Source organism: Trichoderma atroviride, chromosome 3 (assembly GCF_020647795.1).
Source record: "Trichoderma atroviride chromosome 3, complete sequence".
In the NCBI taxonomy this organism is placed as follows: domain Eukaryota; kingdom Fungi; phylum Ascomycota; class Sordariomycetes; order Hypocreales; family Hypocreaceae; genus Trichoderma; species Trichoderma atroviride.
The window spans coordinates 1,605,439-1,620,481 of NC_089402.1; the positions used below are offsets into that span (position 1 = coordinate 1,605,439).

At 50.7% G+C, this 15,043-nt stretch overlaps 4 protein-coding genes across 4 annotated transcripts; 1 reads left to right on the forward strand and 3 right to left on the reverse strand.

Moving 5' to 3' along the window:
• Positions 1-398: 398 nt before the first annotated feature.
• On the forward strand, positions 399-2,168 carry TrAtP1_005756 (60S ribosomal protein eL15). The gene is made up of 4 exons (XM_014089082.2): positions 399-468; positions 589-680; positions 1,136-1,292; positions 1,391-2,168. Exons 2-4 carry the CDS (start codon positions 594-596, stop codon positions 1,756-1,758), a joined length of 612 nt encoding a protein of 203 aa, XP_013944557.1. The 5' UTR covers positions 399-468; positions 589-593; the 3' UTR covers positions 1,759-2,168.
• A 1,505-nt stretch (positions 2,169-3,673) lies between these two features.
• TrAtP1_005757 (uncharacterized protein) lies at positions 3,674-7,962 on the reverse strand (the record flags this gene model as incomplete). Its single annotated transcript, XM_066112847.1, has 6 exons — positions 3,674-5,013; positions 5,091-5,973; positions 6,420-6,597; positions 6,921-7,375; positions 7,522-7,548; positions 7,678-7,962. 6 exons carry the CDS (start codon positions 7,960-7,962, stop codon positions 3,674-3,676), a joined length of 3,168 nt encoding a protein of 1,055 aa, XP_065968933.1.
• Positions 7,963-8,070: 108 nt separating this feature from the next.
• Positions 8,071-9,267, reverse strand: TrAtP1_005758 (uncharacterized protein; the record flags this gene model as incomplete). Its single annotated transcript, XM_066112848.1, has 1 exon — positions 8,071-9,267. The coding sequence occupies exon 1, from the start codon at positions 8,413-8,415 to the stop codon at positions 8,071-8,073; it is 345 nt and encodes a 114-aa protein (XP_065968934.1). The 5' UTR covers positions 8,416-9,267.
• Positions 9,268-11,729: 2,462 nt separating this feature from the next.
• Positions 11,730-13,331, reverse strand: TrAtP1_005759 (uncharacterized protein). Its single transcript, XM_066112849.1, has one exon. It carries the CDS (start codon positions 12,657-12,659, stop codon positions 12,393-12,395), a length of 267 nt encoding a protein of 88 aa, XP_065968935.1. The 5' UTR covers positions 12,660-13,331; the 3' UTR covers positions 11,730-12,392.
• Between the last annotated feature and the right edge of the window lie 1,712 nt (positions 13,332-15,043).

Here is a 15,043-nt window from a genome sequence, read left to right on the forward strand (position 1 = left end):
GAAGATACCTGGGGAGACGCAGCAAGAGAAGTGCTCAGTGTGTTATCCGGGATTGCTAAGATTTTGTCGTGATGTATATATCTTGATGATATCAATATACGCCTACTGGCTTGATAGCATTCAACATTGCCCAGCGTCTCTTGTACTTGATCTCGAAAGGACCTAACCTCTGTATCCCCACTTATCTCGTAGATCGCCTGCAGCGAGATCGTTTCGTCCATCTAGCTGACTCAGCAATTCCCCACCCATCTTTTTTTCCCACCAAAAAAGCCCACGAGGGCTCTGAGGGGCAAGTCCTATCACGCTAGAGCCATGATGGGATTAGCTCGTCGCTTAACCCACAAACAGGCCCTTGAATTTTGATTATCGCTTTTGGGTTTTGCAGCCTTCTCCTCCGAAATTTCGACATCCTCTTGATCCAACCTCGTTCAACTAACCCTCGGCAGGAAATTTTCTGACCTCAAGCCGGTATGTCCTCCGCGTCCCATTCATCTCTATTCCAATTCATCTTCTTCCATTGAGGAGTGAATTAGCAAACCGTTTTTTGTTAAGCTAACGTTTGCTGTCGTTGTTGTCGCCCTCGAATAGCAAAAATGGGTGCCCTCAAGTATGTCGAAGAGCTCCAGAAGAAGAAGCAGTCCGACCTGGTCCGCTTCCTTCTCCGTGTGCGCTGCTGGGAAGTACGTTACCACTCCGAATGAATTACACCTACCGCAAACAAAACATCCCGAGACGAAAAGAATATATGAAAAAATTTCAATACGTTCTCTGTGGACGGGGCCGGATGAGGTCGAGGCAGTGGGAATTTGAAACTTTTTTTCAATGACCTAGATTTTTCTTCTTCTACACTCTCTTTCTTCTCTCTTCTGTGGCTGCCTCCATCTTTTGGACGGAGGGCTTGTGTGTGTGTGATGGAGAAATTCATCTTTTTCTCGTTCTCACATGCTGCTTCCCTTTTCTTTGCCTGTAAAATGGCAAAAGAAGACAACGGACAGAGAGAAGCAAAGATTGAGAACATGAAGAACTATCTATGTCTGATTGAGTTTTAACCTCGCTTCCAACTGTCGACATCTACATCCCCCCTTTGTCTTTGCTATACACTCGTTGAACATTTGCTGAGAGTGCATTAATATAGTACCGTCAACTGAACGTTATCCACCGCGCCTCCCGCCCTTCGCGCCCCGACAAGGCTCGCCGTCTGGGCTACAAGGCCAAGCAGGGCTACGTTATCTACCGTGTCCGCGTCCGCCGTGGTGGCCGCAAGCGCCCTGCCCCCAAGGGTGCCACCTATGGTACGTTGCTACGAGAAAAATTTTTTTGCTCTTCCAGAAGAGGAAGAAGCAGAAGAATCTGGGTTTTTTTTTACTGACGAGTTTCTGAACAACAACAGGCAAGCCCACCAACCAGGGTATCAACCAGCTCAAGTACCAGCGCTCCCTCAAGGCCACCGCCGAGGAGCGTGTCGGTCGCCGCTGCGCTAACCTGCGCGTCCTGAACTCCTACTGGGTTAACCAGGACTCTACCTACAAGTACTACGAGGTCATCCTCGTCGACCCTAGCCACAAGGCCATCCGCATCGACCCCCGCATCAACTGGATCGTCAACCCCGTCCACAAGCACCGCGAGGCTCGTGGCCTCACCGCCACCGGCAAGCGCTCCCGTGGTCTCAACAAGGGCCACCGCTACAACAAGACCACCGCCGGCCGCAGAAAGACCTGGAAGAGACACAACACCCTGTCCCTGTGGCGCTACAGGTAAACGCTCTCTGCTGGAAAGCGGAAGCGTTGACGACTGGGGTGGCTTCTTTGCGGTGGCTGCAATCCTGGATATCATCCTTCTTCCAGGAGTGCTTTCTTCGCGAGAAGCTTCTTTGGCTGTCTTCGGTCTTCTTTTTTTTTTTTATACTGTGACAGCAGAAGTGTATTTTGCGGGCAGGAAAGAAAAAAAAATATCATGGAGGTAGCCTGGAAAGATCGGAGTTTAAAAACAAACAAAAGGCCAAAAAGGACGCTACTTTTCTTCCTTGGTAGTTCATTTAACAATGGAAATGGCATGAACACTTTTCCGATGATTAATATTTCGGAAATGCGATGATATCTCTCTTATTTTTCTTTTTTTCAAAAAAAATTTCCTATGTAGAAAGCAATTGTGACTTTTCACTCTTCCAACATCTTGCCCCTGTGTGTTGTCTGTCCCCTTTTAAGCTGTCAGTGTGTTTCCCTACGTAAGATACAAAGTATTTGCTCATTTTCTACGTAAAAGGCAATTGTGGCTTTTCACTCTTCAACATCTCCTGCCATTATCTGTTGTTCCCTTATTCATTATGATATCCTCCCTTTTTAACCTTGAAAAGTAAATCACAATACACGTCACACACTTAGAGGAGAAAACGTCATATGCAGTGCCCAATCCACTTCAATTGATATATAGCAAAACGATTTCTTGTCTCTAAATACAATCCAGAAAGCAATGAGCATTTGTCTCGTTACGACCCCTGCACGCAAAATCCCCAAAGCATGCCAGCCTCGATCCAGAAGAAAGCTTGTCTTATCTTACTCCCTCCATCATCGTGAAATCGAACTCCCCCAAGTGAAAAAACCCGAATTCAAATGGCTCCAATTTTGTCCGTCTCTCTGTCTCCATTCTCTGTCTCCCTCTCTCTCAAAAAAAACATAATACAAGCCGCGCGCAAACTGCAGGCAATTTTTTGCAGAAACGTGAGGGGGAAAAAAGGCAAAAGGGAAAAAGGCAAAGGCAAAGGAAGAAGAGAGCGAGCCCACCACATCCAGCTACCTAAGCTTGTGCATCGGCGGCATTACCAGTTCCTTAAGTCCCAGCCAAAATCCAGCCGTTGCATAAAGTCTGAATTTCCTCCACTGGTCTTGTAAAGATCCAATGTTTAGATACCATTGTCACTTAATTGAACAATCCAACAATCTCCAAGCGAACTGGGAAGTTGATCCATTCAACAAACCAGATACATAACCCCAATGAAAATCCAGCAGCTTTCCAAAGAGGCATCCGGATCACAAAATCCAACGTATGCCGCTGTAATGGCTGTCTGCAGTGGTAAATGAAAGAATAAAAAGAAACCTATTCCATGTGGCAAAGCTGAAAACTGAGGAGAGAAAAACACATCAAATGACAATAGAAGAATGGAAAGAGAAGAAGAAGAAGACGAAAGGAAATCAAAAAGAAAAAGAAAAAGGTAAAATTCCATCGCCGGAACCAATACCGGGAGCGCGGCAACGATCAAAAGACACAAGTATAGACGAAGACTTGGACTAGCTCGCCTGTGTATGTGTTCTCGAATCGTATGCAAACAGCCCCGAGTACCGATAGCGCAAACTGAGAAAGGATTCTCGAACCGAACCGCGTTCATTCTTTCGTAATATACATGCAAAACACTCCTATAATGCTGTGCTGCTCAAATACCAAGCAGACCGTTCTTGAAGGAATATCGCGTTCTGGTTGCGGAGCTAATGAGACAGAAAAAGAAAGAAATCGAAAATGGAATTAGAAGTGTCATCATAGTGGCAGTGTTACCACCGTGCCGCGTAAAGTCGTTTTCCACCGAAATCCCATAGGCGGATACCGAATAACGTAAAAGCACAGGCGGCTGAAGTGGCATTATACACGCAAAATCATCGAAATAGACGAAATTTCAATTAGTTTACACCCAGTATGTCTCACCACCATCCACCGAAGAAGGGTTAGCAGAGGCGCCCTGGCTATATCTTTGAATGAATGGGGGAGGCTGGACAGAGCCATTCGAACTGGAGGTTGTCGAGGATGCTGGCATCGAGGTACTGCTGGTGAATGGAGGAGGCACCTGCTGGCGCGTGCCCTGGCTTCCAATACTAGAGGCCGACGTCCCGTTGGTGTTGACACTGGCATTAGGGCCAATAGGGGGGAGCACTCCAGGACCAGAAATTCCTCGGTTGTGACTAGGACGCAGTGGAATTTGGCCACCCGTATTGTCAGAAGGAGTGACTTGTCCACTCGAGGCAGCGCTTCCGCGATTGTCATAAGCGGCAATCTTCGCTTGGATACGGCGTCCATGTGGAGTCGTACGAATCTGTGGAAGAATAGGTCGGATAGCCTCAACAAGACGGTATTTCTGATGAGGAGTGGAAAATTCGAGAGCTGTCTGTATGACATAATTGGCGAATGAATCGCGAAGAAGGCGCTCCATCTCGGGCTGAGACAGTAGCTCTTCCACGATCATGTCTTTCGAAGGAGCTTGAGCACAGCGCAGGCACTTCTCAATAACATTAGAGCTAAATTTGTGGCGGGAGAGCTGGGCGATGCAGCCTTGGAACATGCCAACAATGGGCTCAGTGAAGGTGGGTTCATTGAGATCAATGATGTATTGGACAACGTAGTTCCCAAATGGATCTTGAACCAGTATGCGCGCATGCTCAGTGATGCGTTGGATCAGCCAGAGCTTTTGCTCGCCCGTTGCGTGGTCGATGCAGCGCTGAAGCACACAGCAGCCATGCCTGTGGGTGCCAACTTCAACACACTTGTCCCCGTTGCCGACAGCATCGAAAATGAACTGGGCGTCAGTAGCAGTGAGCTTGTTAAGACACTTCTGGATGACGTGGTTGCCGTTCAGATCCTTGATGAGCTTCACAACTCGATTGCGGAGAGCCTCGATAATGAGATGGATTTGTTGAGGAGTACTGACGTACTCAATCATCTTCTGTAGGGCTCTCGTCCCGTGCTGGTTCAGAGCGATGTCCTCCATTCTCTGGGATGCGTTCTGGATTAAAACAGTTCTTTCGTCGTCATTGCAGAACTCGAGGAGCTTTTGGCACAAATAATTACCAAACGGATCCGTCATGAGCTCTATGACATGCTGATTGGTCTCGAGCCAAATCATGTGAACCTGATCGCTATTGCGTTCTTCCAGCTTCTTTTGGAGGTAGCGGCAGCCGTGCTGATCTTTGCACAACTCATAAATCTGGCCCCGAAACGAATCCAGTGGCATATTATGATACCGAGACATTGCTGCAAAAAAGAAAAGAAGAAAAAAAGTCAGATAAAGGAGGAAGAGGAAAAAAAGGAGATGATTGTTTGCTACTCACTTTCGTTATCTAGCTGTCGACGATGCTGAATAACGCGAGCCTGGCTGTCGCGATGCTGATTGCCCTGGCCGTAGGATGCATTACCGTAGGGAAGATAATTCTGCGACGTGTATGCGCCGCTGCCGTTGGTCCCGCCATTGGTCCCGTTAATGTTCATTTGCTGCATCCCGGCAGAGAGCGAATGAGCACCATACGCAGGGCTTGAAGTAGAACTCGGGGTTGGAAAGCTATTTGTCGGGTAGAAGTTGGTATTGTACGAACTCGTCGACGCCGCACTGCCAGGAGAAGTCACAGATGCGGCGGCATGAGGAGTGGCAGGTTGAGGTGCCACGGATGCCATTGTTGGCCCAAACGGAGCAGCGCTAGCTTGAAGGGCTGAGTTGATGGACGGGAAGACGCCAGCCTGCTCTCGAGTAGCACTGATGTTATTATCGTTGGACAACTCGCGAGCATGTCGAACTGGTAGTGCTCCAGCAGGAATGCGACCGATGCTCGCATTATGATTATGAAAGTGCTGCTGAGCGTGGTTGTTTGCGCCACCGTTTAACATGGAGGCCCCTGCAGGGTTCTTGACAGTAGGGATGTCGTTGGCAGAATAAGAGCTGTGGAGCTTAGGAGGTGGTTGGACTGCTTGAGAAGCGCCAGCAGTCTCATTCGAATTCTCTGAGATGTACTTGAGATCCAGAGAGTGCCGAAAGGATGCAGGGCGACTTCCAATGTTGCCTGTGTCGCCAGTTTGGCTAATGGAGTGCCCATTAATAGCAGACATGCTGTTCTGGGTACGATGTCGGGCTACGTTGGTTCTCCAATGGCTGGAAGATCGCGCTTCAGGGTTGGGCGATGGTGCCAGAGCAAGGTCGAGGGCGGCTGATGACGCCGATAGCTAAGAGAGGATCGCGAAATTAGCAAATTTGAAAATCACTGATCACAAGAATCAGGCTGAGAAAGGGGCAGATCAAAAAGAAGTGTGGAAAGTAGAGTGTGGAACACGTAGAAGTGAGTGATGGAAGAGGGAAGAAGATGAGAGAGAGGGGGAAAAAAGGAGAAGAGGGGAAGAAGAAGAAGAAGAGGAAGAGGAGGAGAAGGGAGAAGGAAAGAAGAGGTGCAAAGGCAAACGCGTCCTGGGGATAGGGGAGAGAGAGAGGTGTGCTGCCTGCTGCCAGCTGCCAAGCGTCCGTCATCCAATATGGCAGCCCCCCTGAAGGCGACAATATTGGGACAATAGGAGAAGAAGCTACTATTATGCGCTAAACGCAGCTCCCCAAAAGTTTACCCAACGTCTGAACTTGAAAGATATCAGAAAAGGAAAAAAAAGGAATGAATACTCACGAATTGGTCGTCACGACGAACAAGCGTGGGGAAGCTCTCGTCAGCAGCGTAGCCGGATGTCAGGTGGTGTGGTTCGTCGTCGCCAAACAAAAAGCGCGTTGTGTTTGTCTGATCAAGATTCATATCGTAAAATCCAGTTCTTGAGCGAGTGACCGGCATGGAATACCGGTTTATCCTCCTAACATCAAAGATTAGCTATACGATATAGGTCAAGGAGTTGAGCCCTCGAGCCAGCAGAGGCACGCAAGGTGGCGCAAAGTACGCCTGCTCTGCGCAGGAGATGCCTCACGGGTCTGGTTCCTGGCGCCTGGCAACAGTGTTGCGCAGGCATGAACTCAACCCGTGCTCGCACTCGGCCATCAGGCAAGCCGAACCTCACATGCATAAGATACTGGCCCCGCCCATCCCACCTCCTCAAGGCAAACACTTTATGCGCCCACAAAATATCCGGCCGCCAAAGGAGAGGGGATCAACAAACGGCTCTTTCCGCTGTGTACTTACGAGTTTGTCGATCGCTGACTGCTCGGGTCTTGACGAACAGCCTCCTCTTTATCATCATCATCGCTGTTACGGCGCGTAATAGGAACAGACCGCGATGGCACTTGGGCATCGTCAAGCCCGTATGACTGCTGAAGCGAGCCGGCGCCGTGGACAGGAGAGTCCAACAGCGAGCCGGAGCGAACCGGTCGGCCGAATAAGCCCGGGGGAGAAGTTATGCTCGAAGTCGAGAAGCGATTCGGCCGCGAGAAGATGGAAGGAAAGCCGTTGTTGGTGTTTCGATATTCGGGAGGAGTTGTCGGCTCCGACTGGTGCCCGGCGAATCGACTCATCTCTTCTTCCATTCGCACCAATTCCAGCGCCTCTCGCCTCTGTTTCTGATCTAATGCGTGCATCTCAATCTCAAAGAGCCGTCTCTGTTCTCGAATCCTCTCATATTCCAACCGCTTCTTCTCAATCTAAAGAACAGGGAGTCAGTCGAGCTCGCGATTTCAACATATTCAGCCTTTGCCGGTTCCTGGCCCAGGGGCGAAACATGGCATGGGATGGAAGTATTGGATGGAAGGAGTCGTGCTTGGAAGCCATCGATTGTAGGGAGAGCTACATTTACCAATTGGACCTTGTGTAGCGCCTGCGTGGCAGAGAGTCAGCCAATGTCGCACAGGAACAAAACAGAGAGCTAGCTTTGTGGCAGTCCCAGCCTAGCACCGCAAGCAGCGGCGGAAACGTGTCCGCCGCCGGGTTTCCAACAGCGACTTACGTTATTATACTCTTGGGATCCGGTATAGTCTTGAGGTACGTCGGTCCCACGGGGCGGAGAGGCCAGTGAGCTCATTGACGAGAGTGTCGGCACCAGGCCCGAATCGGTGGTGAAGCGGCGAGGTAAGGAGGAACGCAGGTCGTGGCCCGAAGGCTGTTGTAGTTGCTGCTGCTGCCGCTGCTGCTGCTGAGGGATGCGAGCGGCGCCGCGAGAGGGTGAGACAAGCGGGTTGACGGGCGGCTCGTTCCTCGGCGCCTGCTGAGAGCGGAATCGCGAATCTTCCATGCCGAGCAACGAAGGGAAAGCGACAATACTCGTACACGCCGAATTGGCTGCGCTCGGACGGTCTATATAAGCCTAAGTCGCTGCAGACATGAAGCAGAAGGACAAGAGTCAGCACGCCTTGTCGTTGTGGACGAGAATGTTAGGGCCAGGCACAGGAGCCGGCGACGCTGGAGGCGGGGTGGGATAGGGCGAAGGGATTGGACCGTTGACGAGGCAAGGCGATGCTGGTCTGTGGTCGGTGTTGCAGCCACAAGCAAGGATGAGCAAGGATGAGCCGGTGGATGCCCAGATGGTCTGGGCTGGACTGGGGCCAGCGCGCCAGGCAGGGGTCTTTGGGGTGCATCCATCCAGCGTCCAGATGCCGCCGTCGTGCTGCCGCCGTCGCTGGATCAAGCTCGACAGAGACCGCTGGGAGGCCGAGTCGTCATCGGCGGCGCGCTGCCAGCTCAGCATCTCGTTGGTGTTGGGGATTGAGCACGGCGAGGCAGAGCGTGAGGCAGCGGCCAGACGCCCGGACTATATCCAGCTCGCAAGCCAAGGTGACGCCAGGCCGTGGCCGCTAGTGCTGCCGTTGCTCGTATACTGGCACAGGCAGGATGGCAAAACGTGCTCGTGCCCGTGAGCTGGCGATGGTGTCTTGGTTGCACGAAGCACCCCAGAGTCCCCCAGCCTCGACGTTGACCCTTTGCTCAGTCCGTGCCATGGAACAAGAAGCATTGGCGAAGAGAGAGGGAAGCAGGCCAGCAAAGCTCGCGCTGTGACGCAGTCTGGATTTCATCTCGTTGAACCGGTGCCTCGGCCAGCTCATCGCCAAATCCGTCAAATGCCAGAGATGTTATGCTATACCGGCAGTGACCATAGACACGCACCGCGAGCAAAGGCGGATGGAGATGAAGATTGGGAAGCAAAAGCGTGGCTATAATGCAAATAGGGCTGAAGGGCTGATTGACATACGTACCTCACAGTCTGCAGCAAGGTAAATTAGACGGGGCAAGGCGGAACACGGACTCGAATCCAGCAGCTCAGATCGATATTTTTGACGTATTGGACTACAGATGGATGGAGGTCAGACCCCCCGGCGAACAGGAGCAGAGGACGGTTGACGACGGCCTCAGATCCGTCGGGAAGGGAAATTGTACAGCGGATAATAGGTACAGGACAGGCGAAAGGAGTGTAGGAAAGCACAAGAAAAGTAACCGGCAGAGGGTCAGCTCCAGTGCCTCACCATGGGCGACGAGACCGTATCATACAAGCACAGAGAGGGATAGAGACGGCGAAGAGGATGAAGAGGAGCGTGGGAGAAGTTGTGTCTGAAGCACAAAACGGGAGAGAAATCATTTCCTGGCATCCTCCCCTTTAGGCAAGCGGCGAAGCGGACCTGGCTACAGTAGCAGACCCAGTGCTAACGGCGCCACGGCGAGCCCTGCGAAAGGTCCCGGAAGAGCCCCGTAAGCCAGTGGCCACCGCGATTTATAACGGTTGGGCTGCGGCGCCAATCAAGAGGTGGCCTCAACTCTATATTATGCCGATGCGGCAGCTGTGTCGCTGCGCTAGATTTTGCACCTGGCCGGAGACTCTGGCAGCAGATTGGCCATTGCGATGCTACGAGGCATCCAGTGCTGTGCTGGGATAGAGAGAGCCATAACAGGCCTTTTATGCCTGCCTGGATAGGTAGGTAAACTGCCTTACTTACTAACATACTACTAGTAGGCATATCGACGGATTACTCGCGTTTGAATACATCAAATGTACCTAGTGCCAGGGACTGCGAGGAGCACCGCTGTGGCACAAACTCAACAGGCACAAGTGGAATTCAATTCGCTCTTCCAGGCGAACAACGTCGTTTAAGGCTAGGCGTTGCTGGTTTCAGGAGAAGTCTGGAGCCGAAGCTGGTATCCATCATTGCTGGAGAGTGTAAGGCACGTGTAATTTGACCGAGTCGAGCGAGTCTTTAGTTTCGGTTAGCACAAAGAGGGAGCTTGACTCGGGACAACTCGTCGTCTTCGCTGTTCGGTGGCGGCTACAGATATGGATAAAGGCAGCCATCACATACATGCAGCTGCAGCCATGCCTGGTAGGCAGCGTCCTGTGTGAGCCTGTCCGGGTGACGAGCGAGACGAGACGCAAGACGCTGCATGCTGCATGTAGCCCGCCCAATGGTTTGCAGCCAAGCGTATGGGTCATGGTTCAGCATGTGCTGTTGGTATGTTCCGTAGGTAAACATCTGCATGGATGAGTTGTTTGCGGAGAGCGTGTTCACTGCATGCTGCATGCTGCTGTGGCACATCAAGGAGGCCGTATCTGATCTGTACCTACTACTACCAACCCAGTAGTACCTCCCTGCGCATCGCCAAGGCAGACAGCAAGCATCAATTGCCTGTGCGAGCGTGCTTGGTAGGTGTCGGTGGATCAATCATCGTCTGATTTCGGATACGGCAATCGATTGAGACTTGATGCAGACTCCAGGCTGGTTCGTATGCCGGCGCGGCGATTTGATGTTAAGTTTGATGCCACGCACGACACCGTAGCGCCGTGGAAGCAAATGAGCTGCTTTCAACGCGGCGACGCAACAAAGGCCACGCATGCTGTACATGCTGTACATCCCGGACATGTAGTGCTACCTGCGTGAAATTGGGGCATCGTGCCATTGCAGCCACCTGCTTGTATGCCGCAGCATTCAAGCCCAACTCTTGGGCTCGCAAACTGTGGGTTGCTCCGGCAGCCAAGATGCCTCTTCGCCTCAGCCCAGACGAGCAGCTGCGGGCACAGCACCGACATGCGCAACGGCCGCCGCAATTGGATGCTCAAGATCCTTGCCGTTTCTTCGGGGTGGGCTTTTCGGAATGGCAAAACCAGAGCCGGAGTCGCATCGGTAGCGGTGGCGAGGGCCGTACTGGACAGGCAATAATGCTAGCCTGAAGGATCACCGTCCTCCTTGGGATCTCCCCGCCTGCCCCTCATTTGCTGGGTGCACAGGCACTAGGTAATGCTCGCAGGTTCCATGTATCAACACCTTGCTTGGATGAGTCGCGTTGGGCACTTGCCAAGGCATAAAGTATCATGATTGTTGAGTGTCTTGCAAGCTAAAGATGAATAGTCTTGACCGAAAGGTTATCGGTGAGCCATACGAGAAAACAAGGCGCCAAGCTTGAGAGAGCTTGTCTGTACCTAAACATTAAGGCCACCTCGTACCTTGGCGGTGGCTCTTGCACTGCGAAACGTCAATGTCTATTGACATAGGGGGAAACTGTAAACAGAAGCAGCCCCCACTAAAATTTATGTTTGTCCCAGCAAACCTACGCGGCAGTCAGTCAAAAACTTCAAGGTGGCAGCGATAGCCGTTGTCTTCCAAGGTACGAATGCAACCCTGCCATCCATCATACTGCCATGCCGTACTCTGTACTTGCATCTCTACCAAAAGCCCGGTCTACGCTCGGTCAATCTCCCCGAAAAGTCGGTGAATCGCCAAGATCTGCCCGGATGTGCTTTTCCGCCAACGATTGCCACTGGAGCGCTGCTCTACCGGCAGAATCTCCTGCAGCGCATCTGCATCTGGGCCAGAGCCGCATGGATACCTACATACCTACTACTAGTAGTAGGTATCTAGGCAGGTAAGAATGCAACAACTCTAATAACTTGAAGCTCCCACCTTTAGGAATGCAGCCGAGTACCTATTCAAAGGTTGCTGATGCTTGATGACTTCCGCATCGTACGCACTAGGCATTCGCTGACCAAGATATTGAACAAGAGGCACGGCTGAACCGAGGGTTCTGCAGAGATTGAACTGGTGAAGACATCACCAGCGGTGCGCTTATGCTACGAGCCGTTAGTTGGAGGCTTCCCTGAGCCATGTGATGTCTGGTATCAGAGCCTCTAAGCCTTTCCGTGAATAGCATCATCATCTTCTTGTCCGAAACTCTCCGCTGGTGTGCTTCTTTTCTTTGATTTCCTCGCTTTTCTTGCTTACAGATGCTGGCTTCCACGCTGACCCGCTAGATCGGATTTGCGCCACTGTCTAATACGACGACTCATACGCCTGACAGACCCATGCGGCCGGCCAAGTTTTGTGTGCTTGCGGGCAACAGAAAATCGGAGACGTCTACTCCGTATTACTCGCTCTCACCTCTCGCCCCTTTAGCAATGACTAGATGACGAATTCCAACCAAGCCCCCCCCGATCGATAACTCACACCCATCTCTCGCCGTTTCCCCCAGCAATGGCAACCAAGGGACACCAAACACTCTTGGAAATGTTCATGTTTCACCGGCGGGGTCAGGTCCAGCGGTTGCTGCGGGTAGCCCCGACCTCTGAAACCCAAGCGCCTCTTCCGGACGCTGGAGCTTTGATTCTCGATATGCGAACCAGCCCAGCCCAGCGTGGCTCTAACAAGCCAGGTCCGAATCTAGCTCCCCCACTCGGCTAGCCAACGATCACTGCTCGCGCGCTAAAATGGTGGCAAGGGACGAGGATCCCTGGCCTGAATCTGCGTGGATGGACATGGAAGGTCGCTCGCGAACCCGGGGGGCAGACTTGGATTGCAGATGTGCCAATTCGATTTCAGTGTCTTGGTCAGTCACCCTGTGTCTCTGAGCACCAGCTTTGAGCTGGGTTCCATCTCGGGGATCTGTGATGGGGCTGCTTGCCAGGACACGAGTGTGTACTGTAAGCCGAGATCTTGGCGACAGATGGAGCACCATGTATGTATGTGGTGCATAATTGGAACGTGATGGTAGTGTATGCGCAGCAGAGACAGACACTTGCTCGTCTTACTCATCCCCATGCACCAGAGCTGGAGCCGCGCGCCCATGGGACTTGAGCCAAGCTTCCAAAAGGGCCTTGACGATCTGGAATTACGAGAGACATTCAGTTGGACGTGCGGGGTTGCAGGAAGCAGCTTGACCTCAACTTGTCACCCGGCAGCCTTGAGCTCTCTGGCGGCCGAGATAGCCGCCTTGTGCCTATATGGACCCGCAAGAGGCTGTTTTCGATTTCGTCATCGTTTTATGAGAGCTGAGTGAGCTAGGCTGCATCAAACCTAGAGATGGATTTGCCAGCATCAGCCATTGAGGAGGATGCGTTTTTTTTTTTTTTTTAAATTCAGCCCCATGGATTGACGAGCGTCCAGGGCACTCTAGACTACCTGCACGAAGTCTCTATGCCGTTGATATAGCTCATGGTGGCGGCCGACTCTTGCATAATGAGGAGAGCACGACACGAATCCGTATTCTCTGCTCGCCGAGGCGTTGTATCTTGATGTCGAGTAGCGATCCTCAGACAGCACCAGACTTTACATTGCACTAGCTTGTTATAGGCGCGATGATAGTTGGGTGGTGGAGTGGACCTTGCCTGCGGCCAGATGAAGTTTGTGCATGAAGGTTAATTAGAAGAAACGCCATTGCGCATAACAAGAGAGCATTCACAAACGGTAAATCGTATATGGAAGAGAAGAAGTGATATAGACCAAGGTAATTGTTGAGATGATGAAAGAGTAATGGAGCTACTACGGACACCTGCTTTATAGCCCAAATATACGCCATGGCAGAGACTAAGACGCTTGCCCAAGCTTTGATGCTTTCCAGCAGTGGATATTAATAGTCGAATAGAAGCGAAGATGATGACTAGAAGTATCTTGCTCAAATCACATACAAACGCAATATGTGGATCAAGTGGGTGGCAGGATAACGGATTTGCATATTCAACACTAGGCTGATTAAGCGTCGCTTGCGGATTGTGTATCAAAACAATGGCTTATTTACTTTCGGCTTCTATTCCTTAGACTTTTTCCAAGCTCTGGCGAAAGGTTACTTTGGGCAAAGGCGTGTTATATGGAACCATTGAGTCATAAGGACAAGCTCGTTTGTCCTCAAAGTTATTTTTTTCCTGGTGTTCCGGCCTCATTGAGACACCTTTAATTGAGCATTCTAACAGTTTTCGTGTTCAAGTCATGTGCCTTTGATAGAATTTTGGTTTACCACTTCCTCATGACGAATCATGTGTCGACGAATAGTCCAATATATATGTATCCTATATTTGTGGAACTTGCTACCATCTTTCGCATGCCCACCTTTCTGATGTAGGATTGCCGGGAGATTCCTGATGCAACGCCAGCACAAGAATGACAGAGGGTAAAATCGGATAAAGTGACTTCATCAGTTGCAGTGTTCTCCGTTGGGCAAATATCGACTGATGCTATCCTCCAGCATGCATATTAGGCTGCTGGCTACATGATATTCTCGATTTATTCACCTTGTTCTTTACCAAAACGGTCGATATGGAATTTATTAGGCTGCCTATACCAACTTAAACGCAGGTAGAGTTTCAGACTTTTTACAACTTTGTGTAATATTATGTAACTGTCATCTTCCATTTCCCGACTCACTTGACTAACATCTTCATGGTTAAAACGATGATCATAGCGACATTGCAGGCCTGTAGTTTGACAAGCCTTTGCGCTAGATGTTGCACCTTTATCGTTTTGTCATAATTGTGCCTGCATTAAAGATCATTTAATGTAAATAAAAGTCATAGTATCGAATACAGGAGGGATCATCTAACTATTGTAAAGCAGTGGCATGCTGAGTAATAGTAAAAATGGCAAAGTGAAAACTGTCACATCGATTGCGGATGGGAGAGTCTATGTTCTTTGATGCTAACGATTATAATTCGAGGTATGCTTCAAAGTAGCATAGTAAATGACAAATCTTACATCTCACATGCACTTTGACAAAGCCTCCATTTACCGTGGAGAGTATCCGTGGAGAAATCTCATTACCTCGTCGTCCCAAGGGCCCTAGTCTTCCAAAAAGGACTGCTTTGTCCCCCTTTGGCCATATCTATTTGAGTAGCTCTGCCACTTCGTCTCAACAAGGCTTCTTTTGATTTGGAATGGGAGCCGCACCACTTGAGCACCACCTCATGGGTGATATGCGCGAGACGCTGGTGACTGAAGCAAGTCGGCATTCGTCTTGACCATGTGCTGTACGTACGGCACTACTAAAATTCGGCCTCTAGTTGCCAATTGGAGAAGCTTGATGAAAGTAGGCACTTACCATACCTCGAAAGATTTTACCTCTTGCTGTAG